General features: G+C 41.1%; 5 protein-coding genes across 15 annotated transcripts in view; 2 read left to right on the forward strand and 3 right to left on the reverse strand.

Annotated features, from left to right (window-relative positions):
* tex2l (testis expressed 2, like) overlaps window positions 1-13,128 on the reverse strand; it is a 50,077-nt gene extending 36,949 nt beyond the window's left edge. For all 8 annotated transcript variants that reach the window (XR_015063443.1, XR_015063440.1, XR_015063445.1 and 5 more), the window contains exons 1-5: window positions 12,772-13,128; window positions 12,600-12,682; window positions 11,683-11,832; window positions 10,705-10,787; window positions 6,798-6,939 (exon numbers count right to left, since the gene is read on the reverse strand). The gene's annotated coding sequence lies outside the window, so the exon portion shown is untranslated. The remainder of the gene's footprint in view (window positions 1-6,797; window positions 6,940-10,704; window positions 10,788-11,682; window positions 11,833-12,599; window positions 12,683-12,771) is intronic.
* meiob (meiosis specific with OB-fold) lies at window positions 10,149-13,346 on the forward strand. The gene is made up of 13 exons (XM_085904535.1): window positions 10,149-10,343; window positions 10,502-10,559; window positions 10,714-10,845; window positions 10,943-11,015; window positions 11,078-11,273; window positions 11,345-11,445; window positions 11,525-11,577; window positions 11,711-11,806; window positions 11,914-11,994; window positions 12,131-12,275; window positions 12,351-12,537; window positions 12,623-12,709; window positions 12,784-13,346. The coding sequence occupies exons 1-13, from the start codon at window positions 10,287-10,289 to the stop codon at window positions 12,895-12,897; spliced, it is 1,380 nt and encodes a 459-aa protein (XP_085760661.1). The 5' UTR covers window positions 10,149-10,286; the 3' UTR covers window positions 12,898-13,346.
* Window positions 13,347-13,365: 19 nt separating this feature from the next.
* mlst8 (MTOR associated protein, LST8 homolog (S. cerevisiae)) lies at window positions 13,366-15,448 on the forward strand. 2 transcript variants are annotated; one of them, XM_085904539.1, is made up of 9 exons: window positions 13,366-13,462; window positions 13,708-13,845; window positions 13,987-14,038; window positions 14,134-14,296; window positions 14,365-14,440; window positions 14,520-14,672; window positions 14,740-14,864; window positions 14,942-15,105; window positions 15,172-15,448. In XM_085904539.1, exons 2-9 carry the CDS (start codon window positions 13,717-13,719, stop codon window positions 15,288-15,290), a joined length of 981 nt encoding a protein of 326 aa, XP_085760665.1. In that variant the 5' UTR covers window positions 13,366-13,462; window positions 13,708-13,716; the 3' UTR covers window positions 15,291-15,448. The 2 variants fall into 2 exon arrangements, with proteins under 2 accessions (XP_085760665.1, XP_085760664.1); XM_085904538.1 differs by having other exon boundaries at window positions 13,435-13,462; window positions 13,638-13,845.
* Window positions 15,449-15,689: 241 nt separating this feature from the next.
* On the reverse strand, window positions 15,690-17,226 carry bricd5 (BRICHOS domain containing 5). Of its 3 annotated transcripts, none has more exons than XM_085904527.1 (6): window positions 17,170-17,226; window positions 16,974-17,105; window positions 16,742-16,894; window positions 16,541-16,648; window positions 15,942-16,092; window positions 15,690-15,817 (listed from the first exon to the last, which is right to left on the reverse strand). In XM_085904527.1, exons 1-6 carry the CDS (start codon window positions 17,224-17,226, stop codon window positions 15,723-15,725), a joined length of 696 nt encoding a protein of 231 aa, XP_085760653.1. In that variant the 3' UTR covers window positions 15,690-15,722. The 3 variants fall into 3 exon arrangements, with proteins under 3 accessions (XP_085760653.1, XP_085760652.1, XP_085760654.1); XM_085904526.1 differs by having other exon boundaries at window positions 15,942-16,095; XM_085904528.1 differs by having other exon boundaries at window positions 15,942-16,095; window positions 16,742-16,909.
* Window positions 17,227-17,525: 299 nt separating this feature from the next.
* On the reverse strand, window positions 17,526-19,706 carry pgp (phosphoglycolate phosphatase). Its single transcript, XM_085904477.1, has 2 exons — window positions 18,806-19,706; window positions 17,526-18,473 (listed from the first exon to the last, which is right to left on the reverse strand). The coding sequence occupies exons 1-2, from the start codon at window positions 19,398-19,400 to the stop codon at window positions 18,148-18,150; spliced, it is 921 nt and encodes a 306-aa protein (XP_085760603.1). The 5' UTR covers window positions 19,401-19,706; the 3' UTR covers window positions 17,526-18,147.
* Between the last annotated feature and the right edge of the window lie 34 nt (window positions 19,707-19,740).

Here is a 19,740-nt window from a genome sequence, read left to right on the forward strand (position 1 = left end):
TTGGACAGAAAAAAATATACTTTCGTACTGCCCTATCCGGAAAACTTGGATCTCAAGGTGCTACACCTTTAGTAATATCTAAAAATATTTAGTGAATTCATTCTTTTTTTTTAATTGTATTTTTATTTATTTATTGAATTAAATTGATTTTATTTATTTAAATTATTTATACACTAAATTATTTCGAAAAAAAAATGTTTTTTAAACCTCAGTGAACCGTTTTGAAAGACCTGACCTATCTCTCCCTTAGAAAAATGAAAGGTTGCCCTTGAGCACACAAGTTTGCCAACCCCTTCACTTAAACCATAATCTTGCTGGCTTTCCATTTTCTAAATTGAGTTCCTTCTGCTAGCATTCCGGCTCTCACACACACAAAAAATCATCGAATTGAAGGATAAACCACTGGAAGCAGAATATTTGGGAGAAGATACATCTTGAAACAATTCTCTCATCATTATGAGATTGTTGGCAAACACGCATGACAACATGTATCTGACAGTAAATGGAAGGGCGTGAGTCACTGGCTCGACGTTTTGTACCAAGTCGACGGCATAGCTTCCAACTTAGCTCACAAGTGGAAGCAAACTTCAAAAACCTTTAATCCTTCAATCCTGCTGCAGTCTATTCATTAGAACTTCCTGACCGGCTAGCAAATTACACGGCACGAGATTGGTTTAATTATCCGTCCGAGTCCACGTTTTAATTAGTTTCAAAGTCAAACCGGTTTACATTGTGCGATTGGTCGCGGCTTCTCCGGCAAAATCCCGCCTGCGAAGGGTCGACCATTTGCACCCGCGTTTCCTCTCAACCTGGCAGATCAAGGCAGCACTGGAGACTCATATGATACGATAATTACTGGGAATACATCCAAATCCCCGTGCTGCATGCTTGTATGTTCTATTTTCCGTTTGAGCGCTCTCCTGCTGACAGCTTGTTAAATGAACGGGCCCTCTCGTTGATTGCGGCGCGAGCGAGCGCCAGGTCAAGTGAGGATTCGCGTTGCTTCGGCTCCAACGCGTTTGGTGGTTTGCTTGATTTACATTTCAGGGAAAGGAGGGAAAAGCAGCCAGACGTTCACAAAAAATAATAATAATTTGGAGAATCGGCTCAATATGTTATTGATGTTTGGAATCGGGTTGGCATCGAATCTGTAAATCGGGCTGAGTCGGCAAAGGAGTAAACTTGCCCTCGGGGAGGATCATTAACACCTAATGAAACTGACCTCTCTGGTGGATATCTATGGATGAACTTTGACCTCACCCTAAAGTGCATGGCAAGTGCATAGCAAGTTCTTGGACAGGGGAGGACTCCGATACGGAACACCATGAAGTGCTTTAATATCGACCCGCGGTAATTAGTAGTTCGCAAAAAGTATAAATACACAAACGGTAGGTTTCAGTCAGCGCTTTAGTTTGAGTTAAATATGGGAAAAAGAACAACTGCAACTCCAAAATATATATATCTTGTTCCATCCAAAACACTTAAATAGAAATTGTATCCAGTGTAATAGCAAGAAAATATTTTCTTGGATTATCATTATCGTAGAATTACATGGAATAAAATGAATGAAACTATGATGTTGGGTCAACATGAACTTTTTTTTCATGTTTGCTTAACTCGGTGATTATTAAAGTGTGGTATGAGTTCCACTAATGGTAAGTGGGGCTCTCCTATTGTGGTATGTGGGGGGAAAAATATTGAATGATATACAAATGGGGGGGGGGGGGGAAATGCAAACATTTAAAGAGAACGTCAACTCAAAAATGTCATCATGCATTCAGTTTTACCTAACATCCTAAAATTATATTTGAAAGAAATAAAGACCCTTGCTTCAGCGCCCTAATTGTATGTTTCCCTTTTACCTCCCAACCTTTGTTTTTGTTTTTTTTTTCTCCCCCATCTGAGCAGAGGGTAAATTAGATGCCACTCCACAAAACAGATGTCGGGGGAGTCATGTCTCCTCTCCTATGCCGCCTGTCCCTCTCCGAGGACTCACTTAGGTGGGATGAAGTTTCCACCTAAGCACCCATCCAGGAGAAACTCTTTGGGGACGTGATCGCCTTTCAAGAAGTTAGGAGAAGGATGCAAATATTTCAACTCCAAACGTGCCATCTTTTTATTTTTATTATTATATATTATTTTATTATTATATACATTATATATTACATTTTATTTTTATTTTTATTATAATATAATTTTTAATTATTATATACATTATATATATATTTATCACTATATACATTATATATTAGATTTTATTTGATTTCATATGATTATGTGTCACATTTTCTTTGGTTCTTTATGAGAAGTTATTTGCAGATTTGTGAATTGACCCCAAGGGCTGCACACAATAAAAAAATAAGAAACTAGTAGTGACTGACTGTCCTCGCTGACTTTCAGTAGTTCAGTCCGAGCACATATTAGCTGTCAGCATGAGAAAATATCATTAAGCTTTATTGTCTCCGGCAATGCCCCCCAGTAGATTGGACCATGTCCTCTTCCTGTGTGCTGCTGGAAGCCGAGCTACACTTAATTCCCTCATAGGAGCCAGAGATAGGAACAATATTCCATCTCATCCCTTCTAGAACCTGACAGGACCACATTTCGCCTCCCCAACTTTCATTATTTAGCAATAGAGGACGTTTTATTGAGAGGCTGCAAACAGGTTTGAGATTTACAGTTTTTCATCACAGACGCAGAGCATATCGAGATTTACAGTCTCCAACGGAGGAGAGCGCATATAAGCGAATGACTGCTGGAGGGGGAAAAAAAAAAAAAAAAAAGACTCAAGTGTGACGAATAAGCAAAAACATGGGATTGACAGCAATTAGACTGAATTTAGGGGCAGAGAAGATGGAGGTGGTCCAGTCTCCAGGTCAGAGACAAGAGACAAGACATTCCCAAGAAAAATAGAATTTGCTGGCCACACGCATTTTCCAGCTTTCTTTTCCTTTCGCTCCGTGACAGGAAACACATGGGGTGAAATAGAAGATCCTCATACTAACTACAAACAGATGTAGTCATCATGCATGTCTCGAATCAAAAAAAAAAAGAAGAATCACGCATGATATGAATTCACTGACAATGTAGTCATAATTACTGCCTCAAATTATGAGATTATTTTTCTAGCCATAATGAGCCTTTACGTTGCTGACGCTTGGTTGAGCTCAAATACGAACGCCAATCAAGAAAAGCTGCAAATTGCCATAAGTAAATATTATGTAATTATTTTTCATTCCTTATGACAATGACTTGTCATTTAATTGGCTAATATCCTAAAGGACAATAGCCAAGAATTAGCCATTTTAGCCATAATCAAGCAGGCCTATAAAGGAATAACAAATGTATACAATTGAGGTCAGCATGGCCTTCGACAACCATTCCAGTTTTTTTTTTTTTTTTTACATGATCCCATCGGAAATGTAATTTGCCCACCCCTCAACGAAACGATACCCCCCACTTACATCCCTTGATTGTAACGCTCCCATACAACAAAACTCCATCCCAATATAATGGGTGCAGTCAAATGTTCACCAGCACACTTATCGTGCGCAAGGTCATGGAGAAGTGGAGCTAAACAATTTGTGCAACTTCAGATGGATGAGCCATACAGGAAGAGTCCATTGCTTATTTCTTCTTTCCAGACGTGAATTGCTATTTGATCACGGGTTGAATATTTAGAACGTAGCAAACACAAATAGCTAAAATGTGTACAAATATATCAAACCGTTTTCCAATAGATGTAATAAAGTGAAATTTACAACGCACCGTATCGTAAAGTACAGAACTGAAATTGTTATTGATATCTGAATGGGTAATTTAAATACCAAAAACATCCCTTTTAGTGCCGGCGCCTTTGAGAAAATCCATCCTGATCCAACCTTAATCTATGAAGCTAACCAAAACAAAGCTTCTCGTGCCATAAGGCGTCCATCTGCACCGGCAAGGCTTTTGCGGTTCTTTTTGGATCAATGTGCAGGCTGCATCATAATCAGTCAATGTGCACATTTGCCAAAAAAACATTTGGCGATCTGAGCTCAGGTAATAGAACACATTGTAACCAGCGCATGACCGGCAGCTGTGGGGCTTGATCAATAGGCAGCTAAAGGAACGAGTAATATGATATTGATGGAAGCACAATTACAGGGATGGTAAGCAGATGTATGTGATTTTGCTTGTCTGTCTACCGCAAGCAGCCATGCGTGCACCTGGACGCGAGTTAATGCATGTAATTTTTTTTTTTTTTTACACAACATAAATGTACCGAGCCCGATTTGGCATTTTCTAACAAGCACTTCGCGGGCTCGACATCGATCGGCCCGAGGCCTGTGGGAAATCAATTACACGGTGACTATGTTGTTAATATCAACATTACACCGGCTCTCCATTTACACATTTATCAGGCGCTACTGAGAAATAACCATACAAAGTAGTAGCAGTTTCCCTTTTTGAGTCATTCCACATAGCCAGAGTGAAGGAACAGAAGGCCAACTCTGGTGGTCCAGAACATGACGTCATAGACGGCGAAGAGGAAAACGACTTTGGGGTCAAAAGAAATGACCGATGGAAAGAGAAGGAGGAGGTAAATCCTCTAATCCAAATATAGCAGATGTCGGCAGGTTTTCGTGGCAGACAGACAGATGAAGACTGCGAGCTTCTGGTGTGGTCACTATCAAGTCACCGAAGGCGAGAAGAAAAAAAAAAAAAAGTCAAAGCACGTGTTTAGACAGCCAACAGGCCAAGTATAAGTCTGCCGCCACCACAGACGTAAGTCATCACGAGTAGGAGCTGAAATGCTGACACACAGGTCATGAAATTCCACTTTAATAGACATTGCACTTGTCCTGATGTATTTCCATTCCCTCCATGGCTTGATATTGACAGACAAAATTTTGGACCGGTACGTGCCCACCCAGTAACAACTTTCCCGGCCATCTACACTCCCAAAGTTCACTTAATTAAACTGGATTGTCTTTTTCGTAGGCGAGCTTGACGGTCGTTAAGCTTGCCGACGGCAGGAAGTAAGCACCTAGGTGGTCTCCGGTATCCGGTACAAGAGGTTGAGACCTCCAAGATATGCGACATGAGGGAAAAAGTCCGACATTTGAATCAGTGGCAGCCTTTTTTCTTTTTCTGTAATCTATTTTCTTGGATCCGAAGACACCACAAAAGGTACTGGCGGCATCCCCAACACACTCAGTTGGATCTTGTTAATTCACCCCAGGCAGTCTCTCAATAATAATAAAAACCACACATAAATCTTCCTTCCATTTTAATCAAGAATCAAATCAACAATCATTGTTGAAGCGATGTTGATGTTCCTTTATCCCTCTGTCTCTGCGGCGCCCACAGGCTTCCTCTCGTGACAAGAAGCCACGTGCACGACTGGGACAAGGCCATAATTGGTTCCATTCCTTTTTATTAAACTTATAGCCTGCATTGTTATTAGCGTATGCTTGCCTGATGCCTTCCATATGGGATGTTACGAGCAGAGGCAAAAGGAAGACAGCTTCTTTTTTTTTTTTTTTGCTTCCGATGTCAACGTTTGCTTTGAGGAAAGCCCAAATGTTATCCGATATGAATTCCGAACATTATCCCATCAGAGTAAATAATGGAGTCATTTCTGAAATTGCTTTTTTGTCTGCCTCTCACATTTTGATTCAGCTATTCTGAATAGAGTCGAAAGTCCCATTTTGGAGATCACGCAAATGACAAATGAGTACAAAGATGAGGAATTGGTGTTTTGATTTACTTCTTAACAAATGACTTCTTTGCAAGATGGATGATCAACGACGCACATGCATCAAACGTCTGTCGGCGAAATTTTCCGAGCGTCGGCGCTGTTGTGATTCATCGAGTCGCAAAGCAAGAAAGAACGTCACCCTCTGAATCTTTTGAGAAGAATCCCGCAAAGTGATTCAGTTGGCATCCAAAACGATATTCTATGAAACTTTTTACATCAACTTAATTGCTAACTTCTCGCGACTTATGTGACAGGGAAAAAAAAAATACTCCCACTCCCATCTGCGATTTTAATTCCTGCCATTCATCATTCAAGTTAAGAATGCTTTTTATTTTTTTTTCCACACGACACATAAGCGTATTAAGATGCGACTTCAAGGGGACATTATAAATAATCGACCTTTTAATTTTGTTTTGATCTCACGAGCCCGCTGCCTATGTCTGAAAATGTGTGGGAATGAATCAACTGCAAATTTGTCAATCACATTTCAGGAATTTACATTTTTGCTTCTTTTATTTTTTCGTCTAACATTTCATTGAAAATAGCAAATCTGTGGCCATCCTTTCCAGACAATGCGTCATTGTTCCTGCTTAACGTATCCCTCAGCTGTCATTAAAGAAATGTCTTGGCTCCCTTTCACACCCTTAGAACTCTTTTAAATTGTTTAAAAGAATGTAACTAGGGGTCAAATGTGGCGTTCGATATTTCTGTCACAAGGAGGGATGTAAAGATTTGAGTCTGTAAAGACAGTTTGATGGACTGGCTTTCCTTAAGTATGCAATACGGGGGGATTCTTGCGGAATAAAGATGATGAATGGATTAAGTTTTCTCTTGGCGTCAATACATTTTCACTGGCAGGATATCGAGATCCGAGAGGAGGAAAATTGCGAGCGTGAGTCACTCGCATATGATTCTACGTTAGCGGTGGTGTAATTCAACTTAAGTACATTTACTCAACGACTGGTGCTTCTGCTAAATTTTGGGCTCCTTTACAGTTCATGTCACATTCTGGATTGATTCTACTCCAAGCAAACACTTGAACAATTTCACTTACTTGAAATGACTAAGTGTTGTGGATGGCAGGAATCTGTTCATTTGCAAGGGGCCAGTTCCACCCAGAGGAAATCAATGCAGGCAAACAAAAGCTTCCATTCAGCCCACAGGTTGGAGACCAGAAAGTAGGAAGCCCAACACCACTGTAGAAAAAAAAATAATAATATTGATTAATCAAATATTGTAGCATGTACACAAATGGTCCGCTAGGACAATAAAGAGGGCAAACGCATATTGCACAACGAGCAAATCTATGAAAACTGTAAATAATAGCCTACACTTGCAATCGAGTGGCAGCGAATGCTTCGAAAGTGAGTCACAAACTTGTGAAAAAATATAATTACAGACGTCTCATTTTCTGTTGATCGCTCTTAGATTTTGATTCATGTGACTACGACCATAATAGCGATGCAGTGTGATGAGTCATGGGATTATTTCCAGATATCCGCAATGTTCAGAGGATGAGACCTTCCAATGATCAAGAAACTATTCACAGTTGCTAAAGATTAGCATTTGACTCCACTGATGTTAATGTTTACATCCAAGCGTCCATGTTCTTAATTAGAGTTTGAACACAAAGTATTTTGTGAAACACAATTCAGAAAATGCTTCACGATGGCACCGGTGGCGGTTAAAAGAAATTGTCCCTTCTAGGCATGCCACAAATGTGAAGAAGAGGCCGTAATTGTGGAAGGTAGACATGCCGTGAGACAGAAAACATGCCTGAGCGACATGGTAGAAAGAATCCTTGCATATTTGTGGTTTTGTTTTTATTTGTAATTTTTCTTTTAAGTACAATATTGTAGAGTGCCTTTTTTTTTTTTAAACAAGTTTTGGGTGGCTGGAACGGATTAATGGCATTTCCATTCATTTTAATGGGCAAAGATGATTTATGTGGTCACGGAATCTAGCTCAATATGCAATTATAATATTTCCATGTTTTTTACAATTACCGTTTTTGCTAGACATTTTCAGAATGTGCATCCTAGTCAAATGTTTCCTTGTTTATGTTTTTCCCCCCGCCTCACACACACCTGCAAAACATGGCAGCTGTAAATTTCTACTGCTTTTATTTCCATTCCATCTCAGTAAAATGATAGATGGCAATAGGCGCCACTGTTTTCCTTATTCATTCTGCTTTTCAACAGCTCATTATTAGCATCATTTAACATTTCCTGCACAGTGCTGTCTCCCTGGGTGAGGACCCGAGCGCGCACGCTGTATGATTCCACCATGCAGACCAGGAAGTGTGCATTCACTACCTTGCCAACAACTGCAAAACCTGGATGGGAAGGTTCTGGAACAAATTTAACCAGCCGATATGTTTAATGAGCTGAAGCAATACAATAATGGGACAATACAGCTCTTTCACGAGCTGCTACAATTATAAAAAAATTTTTCTTGCGTGCGTGTGAACTAAAATCACCGGTTAAATACGTCAACCTGTCTTCGGTTCCAGCACTGGAAAACCTGCTTTGCATTAAACCGCATCGCATGTGGATTTAGTGTAAACACAAGACTAAGACTTCCTGGTTTGCAGAGGCTCTCCTAGATGAAGACCTGCACTCAGACAAAAGACAACGCAGCGTAAGGACTAACAAATGTGCTGCGGGCCCGAAAAGACTTGAGCTTGGCGAGGAACTGTCATTCTGCTGCCATGCCTCTAAGTAGTCACTGGCGTCTGTATTTCATCCTCTCTGCTTTCGTGTTTTACACAGGGTTACGCTGCTGGACCACAAATCTCCCGTCTGGTGCCGTTGGGGACAGCCAGTTGCTAAATAAAAACCGTGGTGGCGTAAGGATTCAGATCAGACAAATCTGCTTTGCTAATGGAGGGAGAGACGAAAAAGTCCTGTACTTATAAATTGACACAGCCGCGATGGCTCCTGTGTTATATAAGATGAAATTATGGATTGTCTTTTTGCATTTTTAGTTAGGACTGACAAGATAATTACACTTAGATGCTGGTGGGTGGATTATCATCAAGAAACACTGACGTTAATTACGACTTTAACGCACATTTTAACGCAAGGTTGCGTCTAGTATTCTTGCCTGATTATGTCAGTCAACTCCTCAAAGGTAATTTTTCTACTTTTGTTTTATTTTTTTATGTGAACTCTTTATGGTCTACTGCAAATGATTGCACCACAAACCAGTTATACCTTCTTCAATACTCAATATTGGATCAAAAGATGATTGATGTCACATTAACACAGGCTGTGAATCCATGTGAATAAATCATGTCATCAAATTGCACAGTTTTACTTGATTTATCTGAAGGCACATAACTGTTGTGATGAATAGCACATCGATGACAAAACCAAATGACTGTAAAATTGCATCTCATTTGAATAATGTGCATCTGGCCTAAATAGATCAATTCTAGCACACCAGTAAATAATCACTGTTAAAATTCTGCTGTTTTCATTACAAAACATATTGCGTGATGGACTGTTTTGATATTACTCCATGCTGTATCAAATGTTCTCCACACACAGTGGCCTAAAATTAGAAACAGCCAAGCGTAAAAATCAACATTAGTCGAAAGGGATGAGATATTCTATCCAATCGGCCAACTGTGAGGATTATTCAAACATGGAGATGAGGGGGGGTGGGGGGGAAGCTGCGTTTGCGGGTTTACCGTCACAGCTCTTCATTCATGCTTAGCTATAGAAGACACTATCATGAGTCAGATTTAGCTTTGTGCAATCAAACGGACAGGAAATTGTCACATTCATCTTTGCCAAGCTGTCTCTTGTTGAATCCCGTGCTGTGAATTATGATTGGAATAGATTAGCATGGCAATATCCACCATGTAGGCCCATGTTGCAACATTTAGAAGAAATGAAAACCATCTTGGCAAAAGTATTGGGACATCTCTTGCCATTTCAAATACGTATGGAATTAATTCTTGTGTCAATCAATTCATGTGTTGCAAGAGATGAAGGGTGTCATGGGAAATTATTCACATTTTTTTTTTAAATCTGCATATTTTTCACAATTTTGTCTATGTGTTTAAATAGTAGTTTGTGATAATTTAAAATTCAAAATAACATAAAACACATGTTTTACTCCCTTGGGTCAATAAAGGTTCATTTACAGGAGGTGAAATAACAAGACTATGGAGTTGCATTTTAAAATTGAGTTTTGGATTAATTTGGCTAACACTTAAAAGAAGACTTGAAATACCAGTTTTAAGTATAACTGCCACCATTAATTTAGCACAGTATTAAGTTACTAATTGCAAAATTAGCTTTGTAAAGCAATATTCAGACAAGTTTTCTTTGACGATATCATTGATATTTCCATCCTTAAAATATTTCCCACTGCCCCCGAAGGCATCAAGTTAACGAGAAGCCATTTTGCCACGATCAAATTGAACAAAGTTGAAGAGATACTGACACAATATTATAAAACGTACATTTCGATTTTAGTGTTGGTTATCTTTGGAGTTGTTAGAAAAAATAGTAATCTAGCAAAAGTGCTAAAAATGGCCGCCATAAACTACAGTTGTATCTCTGAGCTTGATCCCAGATTGTCTAACCCTGTAAGTAAAAAAAAAAAAAAAAAGTACTTTCGACACCAGTTTTAATTCTTTTAGTAACATTACATTTTAATCATGGTGCATGCTGAAAGTTTGCGGTTGATTTAGTTTGAATGCCGAATTGCTTGATTCACGATAGAACTACTGTATATTATTTCCAGATGGTGGTCGGCATAATAATAGGAAAAACTGATATTAAGCGCTCCCCCGCCAGAAAAAGTATGTATCAAATGTATTATAATTTTAATAGCAGTGCACTCAAAATATGAAATCTATGCCTTCGTGTCTTGTCCGCTAGCGCCCTCTTCTGGTGAATAGCTCTAACGTGTTTTGAGGATTCTTTCTCATTTGTTGTTTTGTTTACCTGTGTTAGATGCTCGAGTGGACAGACTCATTTTTGGCTTCACAGTTAAGGACTCTCCTGACTTCTTCATCAATGTGTTGGCCCTGGGAAGTGACAGTTACATTAACACGATGTCCGACAGTTACAATATCGGTGATGTTGGTAAGGTCACTTTCTCACTAGCCCTTCAAAATAATCTTTAAAAAAAAAAAAAAAAACTGGTCCAATATTTCTGCATGCTTATTTATTATGTCTCCAGTCACTATTGAAAATGCATTGGTGACCATCAAAGACTCAGAGAAGGAGGAACGATTCTGTCCAACTACACCAAGGTAAGTAATACTAATAATAGTTTAGAATGTCCCATTTCGCCTCTCTCTCTCTTTTTTTTCAGTCCTTACAGGCTGATACTGTCAGAGTTTCATTCTCAAGTGCATCTTTGTGTGGACATGGACACCAACGATCGCTTGCTCCCACTGATTCACATCCCTATTAAGGACTCCAAAGATTTCTACAATCTAGGAGATATCGAGGCCAGCGGGAATAATCTGGAAGGATCGTTCATAAATATACTCGCTGCTGTGAAAGGAGTAAGTTGGCCATCTTTTTTTTGCATCCCGATTCACCGTCATACATTCACCAGCCGCGATATTGTGTGTAGATCGGCGAGATGAAACTATTTCAGAAATCGGATGGACGCCCGGGACAGAGGATGGAAGTGAAGCTTTTTGATGAGTTGGTCTCTTCCTTCTCACTGATTTGGTGTGCCTCCCGCTTGTGTATTTGTGCTAAACTCGGAGACATCTCCAGACTAACATCTCGATCTCCGATGAATTCACAGTTGGGACAGAGAAGCCATTAGGCAAGTTCAGACTTCTGTGTGCAAAGGAACCGGTAGGAACGAATGTTATTACTACCTGTCACGTCTTATTAACGTTCCCGTACTTAGAGGCAAGCCTAACTGTGGAGACTTGAGATGTTATTTTTGAGATAACTTACGTGTTTTGACTCGATTCCTCATTCCAAGTGATCTTCATAGCGGATGCAAAGATTAACTTTGACAGTTTCCGCAACGGAATGACCGCAACAGTCAACTCCAAAACCATTATCACTGTCAATCCTGGTAAGCACGTGACTGTGTCGTTCCACCTAAGTATCAAAGATAATAAAACAAGAGTCGACATTTCAAACTTGCATGCTCTGTCACATCAATCATCATTTATTGTCAAGACACGCAAGAGGCCGGGCTGCTCTACAGATATGCTGCGGAGATGTTGAAATCCGGAGCGCTGGAACAAGAAGACATGCCACGTAACTTACATAACTCATTTACTGCCAGCCCCAGTTGAAATGGATTTTTGTTATTACTAGCAGTGCCTACGATTTCAGAATACACCAAAATCTTTGCATACCTATGTTACCCAAATAATTGTTTACAATTTTGCAGTGGAGTCAATCAGTGCCGTGTACACTGTTGCTCAACTAAAGGAAAAAAGCCAGGAGTCTCCGGAGACCGTCTACGGCATCACATTCAGTTTTATCTCCAAGCTCGATCTGGATTCTTGCGTTTCTAAAGTCATCAAGACTCGTTGGTAAGCTCACCCGGGCATAGTGGATTGAGTTATTTGTTGGAATATATATATTTTTTTTTTTGTCATGCGTCTCAGCACCAATTGCAAGTTCCAGGTGATTGAGGGCACGCAGTATTGTAGCAACCAGTTGTGTCCGGGAAAGGGTCAAGTCTTCTCATCCACAACTGGCTTTGACCTACTGGTGGACCTCACTGACCATACTGGGACTCTGCACGCTTGCAACCTAAGAAGCCCGGTGGCTGATGCCATGTTGGGATGCACTGTTCGTAGTACAAACCGCACAATTATTCTTTTACAATCAGAGGGAAAGAAAAACACACATACTGTATATTTTCCTTTTGCCGCAGACTGAGCAGTTCACCCGTTTGACCGACAACGATCGGGCTGCGATGAAGTGGAGGTTTCTCCTGGAGACATGTAAAATATATGTGAAGGTGAGGTAACTATTCACATTCCAACTCAAGGTAAATACAGAAATAAATATTTCTGGGAAAACCTTCTGTTTTAGATCTTCCGCTCCACTCGCACAAAAAGTGGAGTCCGGGCAGTGGTCCTGGCATGTTCACTGGTTGACCCAGATGAAGCGACGCAACACACTTCAACTCTGCTGAATGGGGACTGAGGAACTCACCGAAGATCCAAAGAGGACGTTCTAATGTTCATTTCCTCAAAGCATTACACAGAAACATTGACAGTTTGGATAGTTCTATGTGTTCTTCAACACTGTTTTGTAGGAGTTATAAGTTGAAATACTCAAAGTATTACACAGAAACATTGTGTTTGGATTGTTTTGTATGTTCTTCAACACTGTTTTGTACTAGTTACAAGTTTAAATACTCAAAGCATTACACAAAAACATTGACAGTTTGTGTTCTTCAACAATGTTTTGTACTATAGTTACAGGTTGAAATCCTCAAAACATTACACAGTGTTATAATTGTGTTAAAAGTCGAATCAACAAGCTTTCACATAACTTCTCAACCAAATATAAGATATATTACTCACTGTGTTCATATTTACGTAGCAGTTTTGGTCAATTCATGTTGAAATTATTCTACTTTACGATAATAAAACGAGTCAGCAGGTGGCAGCTGTGGACGCTAATTATGACGGAACTTATATGTTCGAAGTATTTGTTGCTTGGGACTTATTTAAAAAGACGTACAGGTTTATTGTAGCACCAAAAGGTAAACTTAACTTTCCAAGCTTACACTTAAATCAATGTTTTTTCCCCCTATGTTTGCTATATAGGCTCGTAAATCGGATATGTTGTTCATACTTAGCAAACGTTAGCTGCTAGCTTGTCGTGTTGTGCTAACGAAGTGTCGATATTCTCCACTGACTTCGTGTTTTGTTGAATAGCAAAAAAAAAAAACAACAACAACATTGACAGGTGCTTGTGTACTGTACTCACTTTGACGGTGGCAACCAGAAGAGAAACATGAACGTGAATCAGGGAACCGTGGGCAGCGACCCGGTCATTTTGGCCACGGCTGGGTACGACCACACAGTCCGCTTTTGGCAAGCCCACAGTGGGATTTGCACCCGGACAGTCCAGCACCAAGACTCTGTATCCTTCAGTTGAGTATCAAACTTGAGGTTGAAGAAGAAAACGTAATGTTATTTTGCTCTTAATCATTTACAAATTCTCTTCAAGGACTGTAAATCTGAGAAATTATTGGTTATGTCTTTAACAATTGTTTTTTATCAGCAAGTGAATTCACTTGAAGTAACACCGGACAGGAGTATGATTGCTGCTGCAGGTTAGTTATTTTTTTTAAATGACTTGGAAATATTGTTGATAAATGATCATATCTTGGATTAAACTTCACCCCCCCCCCCTTTTTTTTTTTTTAAGGTTATCAGCATATCCGCATGTACGATCTGAACTCCAACAATCCCAACCCAGTGATTAACTACGACGGCGTTAGCAAGAACATCACCTCAGTTGGTTTCCATGAAGATGGACGCTGGATGTACACGGGGGGAGAAGATTGCATGGCTCGTATCTGGGACCTGAGGTACTCCATTGCCAGACTGAATTAAGCTTCACTCATTTAAATGTCACATTAAACTCAATCCCGCACAGGTCACGGAATTTACAATGTCAGAGGATCTTCCAGGTCAATGCACCCATCAACTGTGTGTGCCTGCATCCAAACCAAGTGAGATATTTATTATAGTTGAATAGTGGCAAATGTGTATTTCGAATCATTTTGGTAAACTTCAAATTCCTATTTTCAGGCAGAACTAATAGTTGGAGACCAGAGCGGAGTGATTCATATTTGGGATCTGAAAACGGACCACAACGAACAACTCATTCCCGAGCCGGAGGTGTCCGTCAACGCAGTTCACATCGATCCCGATGCCAGTTACATGGCAGCAGTCAACAGCTCGGTCAGTTTCTCACCTTTATATTAAAGGCAGTTATGAATGCGTTTCATTGAACCCGAACTCATTCCAGGGTAACTGTTACGTTTGGAACCTGGCTGGAGGTATGGGAGACGAGGTTACGCAACTTATTCCCAAAACCAAGATCCCCGCGCACAAACGTTATTCCCTCCGCTGCAAATTCAGCCCTGATTCCACGTAAGTCTTTGATTAATTAGCACCCTAGCGAATGACGCATTCAACAATAACGCCGACGACGTCGTCGTCATCTCCAGTTTATTGGCCACCTGCTCAGCGGATCAGACCTGTAAAATTTGGAGAACGTCCAATTTCTCTCTGATGACTGAGCTGAGCATCAAGAGCAATAATCCGGGAGAAACATCTAGAGGCTGGATGTGGGACTGCGCCTTCTCCGGAGACTCGCAGTACATCGTCACGGGTACGCCGTATTGAGCAAATAAAAGGTTCAATTAAAGCTTAATTAAATGGCATTATTTCTCCACAGCTTCATCTGATAACTTGGCACGTCTTTGGTGTGTGGAGACCGGTGAGATTAAAAGGGAGTACAGCGGCCATCAGAAGGCCGTGGTGTGTCTGGCCTTTAATGACAGCGTGCTCACCTGAGGAGGAGGATTGTGGAACATTGAAAGCATGACAGCGTAAAATTTTGTCCAGTTAAAGATGGTATACTGGCCATCATCATCTTTTATTATTTTTTTTCCTAAACATATTGATTCTACCTGTTTATCTTATTTAAATAAATATGTCTCATGTTGAATTCATTTGCTATAATTGTTTTTTTCTTGTTCATTTTGAGGGAGTATAAAAAAAATTTGAAGTCACATTCCAAAGTTGTGGTCCTTCATTGATCTGCAAACAAAGTGGCAAGAACCTCTGGTTTTTCTTTTTTTTTTTTTTAATTGAGCAACACTGACATCAATTTTGCCAATTTAATTTCCCTCAAATGTGCTAACAGCATCAGCGTTGGTTTTCCAATCTTGTTGACAGAGCTCAAAAAAGTTCCTCATTCTTTTCAGACATGATCAGCAGAGATAGTTACTCTGGTAAGTAGTAAAAGCAAACCGACACACAGATGTTGTTGGGAAAGCATATGTCGATGCAGAAATACACCAGCCTCTGTTTACCCGGCCCTGAAAAAAAAATATAAAGCACGAGTCATTTTTAAAGCAACTACCGCACTTTAAATTATTCATTTTTCTCAAAAATCCACAGTGTGCATTATACTTAATTAGATGTCAGCTCTCCACTTCTTACCTTCTGTCTTCTTGGTCCAGTGGATTGTCCTATTCTGACACATAAACTTCAGAGGTTCATCCAAGGTCGAATCATCTGTCTGACTGGCCGACAGGACCCCCAAGAACTCTGTCTGCCTCCGGGTTTCGTTCACAGATAGCTGGAACTCACTCTGCTGGAGACAAAACAACAAGATGTTAAGATGACTGTAACCCTTGAAGCTGTTTGTAAATGAAATGCAGGATAATATGGCTGCCAAATGACAACTAAATTGTCCGGGCAGTATTTCACTCCAAAAAAAAAAAAAAGTCTTAAAAGCTGGCCCCCACATACAGTGAGGCCATTGTATCTGCTGCGGCCTCCTGTAAGAAGAGCCCAGGTTGCGGGGATCACATGTTCTGAGGAATCCAGCGGGAGAGAGACTTTAAAAGGATCTTCTTCATCCCTCTGCAGTGAGGTTAGTCATGCAGAACCACATTTTAAACGCAGAAGGATGAAACCTCTTGAATGACTTTCCTGCTGAATATTAATGTTTCATCTCTGCGGAAAGCAGGTGTCTGTTCCAATACTTTTGCTGCTGAGTCAAATTTAGATAGAAATACTATGACACTCCTTCCAACCTTGTGTACCGACGCTTGAAGAAGGGAGCGCACGTTCTCGTAGTCCGACGTTTCCATGGTCCGCAGGAAGCAGCTCTCCTGGTGGACCGGCCGGTAACATATCAAGCCCTAAAAAAAAGAAATTTAAAAAGGGAGGGGGGGGGGGTGTAATGAGCCATTTTTCTTCCATTGGATCCAATTCATCACTCTTGAGGGACGTACATGTTTAATGTCAAAGAGCACCGTGGATGTTTGATTGGCCCCTGAGGTCACTGAAAAGGTCACCAGGCCGTTTTGCTGGTCTACGACTGCAGACTGGTTAAGGAGCAGGACCCCGGTCGGGTCCGGGGCGGTGAATCGGACTGTCTGCGCAGACTGATGCTGTTCATTCTCGGGGGGTGTAAATAAAGTTTTTGGAATTGATGTTGAAGAACAGAAATAAAGTGAGCCAAACCTGCAAGTGTCGCTGAGGAAATCCAAGGTGTCCGGTCAAGCCCAAGGCCAGGAGGATCAGGAGGAGGGAAGCAAAGAGGCTTACACAAATGGCTTTTTGGGGGATGCGATGGGAAGACGAGGAGTCCGATTCCTAAAGACAAGCGGTAAAAAAATGTAAACAACAGCATGAAGATTGAGGAAAATACATTTCTTACCATGCAGCATCTTCCTTCTGGAAGATTCCAACACCTCATCATCCTGTGTCCCGTCATGACTCCGTCGGTACGAAGCTGATCCGGTCCACCTGGCAACCTTTTTTCCTTCATCCCCCCCCCCGAGACCTCCCATTCCCCCTCCCCTGGTCCCTTCAATCCTCAAATCACCTGAACTTTTACTGAGGAGATTGTTTTCATGCCTGTGACCTATCTTCTTGGACGCTGGACACACTTGGCAGCCCATCTCAGTCCGGACAATAGACAAAGGCATAAAAGCAGCCTCAATACGGAAGGTATCTCTCAGCACTCTGGAGTAAGAGATGAAAGTGGAAGAAACAAAACTAACAGGATGGAAGTTGATATTTAGAGATTGTTTTAATCATTATTAGCAGTGCATGTTAGGTGCTAAAGCAAAAATATTTCATCATAGATTTCATCTAGATGCAACAAATTTATATATATTTATCTTTGATTCATATATTGCGTGGTTCCCGACAGTATTCTTGACACAGTTACTCTGAGAATATATAAGAAATAACATTTTTAACTTTTGAAAACAAGTTAGGTCAGGTTTGGCATACCGTAGGGTTTTTTTTTTTCCCCCAACATTCAATAATACTATAATTATTTGAAGATTTTAAAAGTACAATATACTGGATATACATTTGGGTAAAATAACTTTAAGAAAAATGATTGTAATTATGTAAGAATTAAAATAACATTTGAGCTACACGAGAGAACACATTTTAATATCTTCTTAAAAGTTAGCATTAGCATCTGATTGTTTTGCTTGCTTTTCAATAGCACCTTTAAGTGAACACCTCAGGATCAAATCTAGCTTTATACTTGGGAGTAGTTGTGTCTTTTGTTAGACCACAGCAGATACTGCTTAGTTGTTACCTTATCATAAAGATGATAAATTATTAATATAAGCTAGACAAGTGGAAGACGACGGTGACCGCAAAAGTCTTTAGAGTCTCAGCCCTGCAGGGCCGGGAGCAGGTCGGCAATGCTCTCCACGTAATAATCCGGTACCATCTTCTGCTTCTCCGAGCAGCCGCTTTTCCGGTTGGCCTCGGCTTCGGCCAGCGTGCTGACCCCGGTGAGGGTGAGGAGCGTCTTGAGGCCGCAGTTGGAACCCAGCGTGATGTCCGTGTCGAGGCGGTCGCCCACCATCAGGCAGCGGCCGGGTTCCAAGCCGAACTTGGAGGCCACGCAATCGAACATGAAGTGGCTGGGTTTGCCCACCGTCGCGGCCTGGCGCTGGGCTGCCATTTCCACCGCCTGCAATAGGCAGCCCGTACCTGAGAAGAGCGAGAACGGCCATTTTATTTTTGTCCGTACACATATGAACGTTTTCTTTAGAATTGTTGTTAATGAAACTACAGTAAACCCCTCCAATTAGAAAAAAAAAAAAAATCTAAAAATCATTTACACACCCACAAAGCACTCTTTTTGTCCAAATAAAATTCAACTGCAACTTGACTCCAACATGCCACTAGGTGGCGCCAAATACACTCATTTACGATGTTGGTCCTTGCAGAGTATCTTTTGGGGAAGTACTTGATGTAAAAAAGTTGTGAGTAGGAGAAATGAAATGAATATTCAGCCATGATGCAAACAGATTTCTTCCTACCTGGGACAGCCGTGCCTCCCTCCAGAGGCAGCCTGGTGTCTCTGTTAGTGCCCACAAACAAACAGTCCGTCCGTGTGAGGTACTGCATGGCTCTGTTCACCTTCATGTAGCTGAAATGCTCATCAAACCCAACCAGCACTGCCTTGACGTCAGGCTCCAGAGGCACATTGGCCCAGTCGGTCTGTTTGCCAAAGATGTGGTCTGGTCCCAGTCCGGTCTGCTGGATGCCGACAGCCTCCAGCTCCTGCTTCATGGCGTTGCTTCCGATCAGGTACACTTTGCCCTGCAGCTTGCACACTGTCTTCAGGTACATGGCGGAACAGTAAGCGGTTCCAAAGATCTCTTCCTCTGCTGCGTTGAATCCCAGCGTAGACATTTTATCTACGTACATCTTCCTCGTTTTGGTGCTGTTGTTAGTCACGAAGAAGACTTTCTTCCCGTGTTCCTTGAGAAGCTTGATGACTTGAGGTGCACCGGGGATAGCCTGGTCCCCCCTCCAGATGACCCCGTCGCAATCAAACAGGATGCTGTCCACGGATTCCAGCAGTTTATTCGCAAGCTCGACGTTGAGTCGTACGCATTTAGACCCGGCCATGATGCAACAAGCTGAACTCGACAAGTGTTAAAAATAAACAAGCTATTTGTAGTTGCGCCAATGACAGTAGTTCCCTTTTTACACCAGGAAATGTCTCTAGCGCGCAACACACCCAAGTTTACAACTCAAATGCAAGTTCAAACATGCCCGTAAAACAGACTTACTGTAATAAACAGAGTACTTCACTGTATAAAATAATAATTGTGTAAAACCTGACCTTCCAGTGAGCACTATGCTGACTCCGTTGTTACTTCCGCACCGGCTTCGAGTTATAGGACCCTCAGAAGAAGCCACGCCCACCTAAGCGTCCGCTTCCGCGCCTGCCTACAATTACATTTTT

Source organism: Syngnathus leptorhynchus, chromosome 22 (assembly GCF_054491065.1).
Source record: "Syngnathus leptorhynchus isolate UIUO chromosome 22, UIUO_Slep, whole genome shotgun sequence".
Classification (NCBI taxonomy): Eukaryota; Metazoa; Chordata; class Actinopteri; order Syngnathiformes; family Syngnathidae; genus Syngnathus; species Syngnathus leptorhynchus.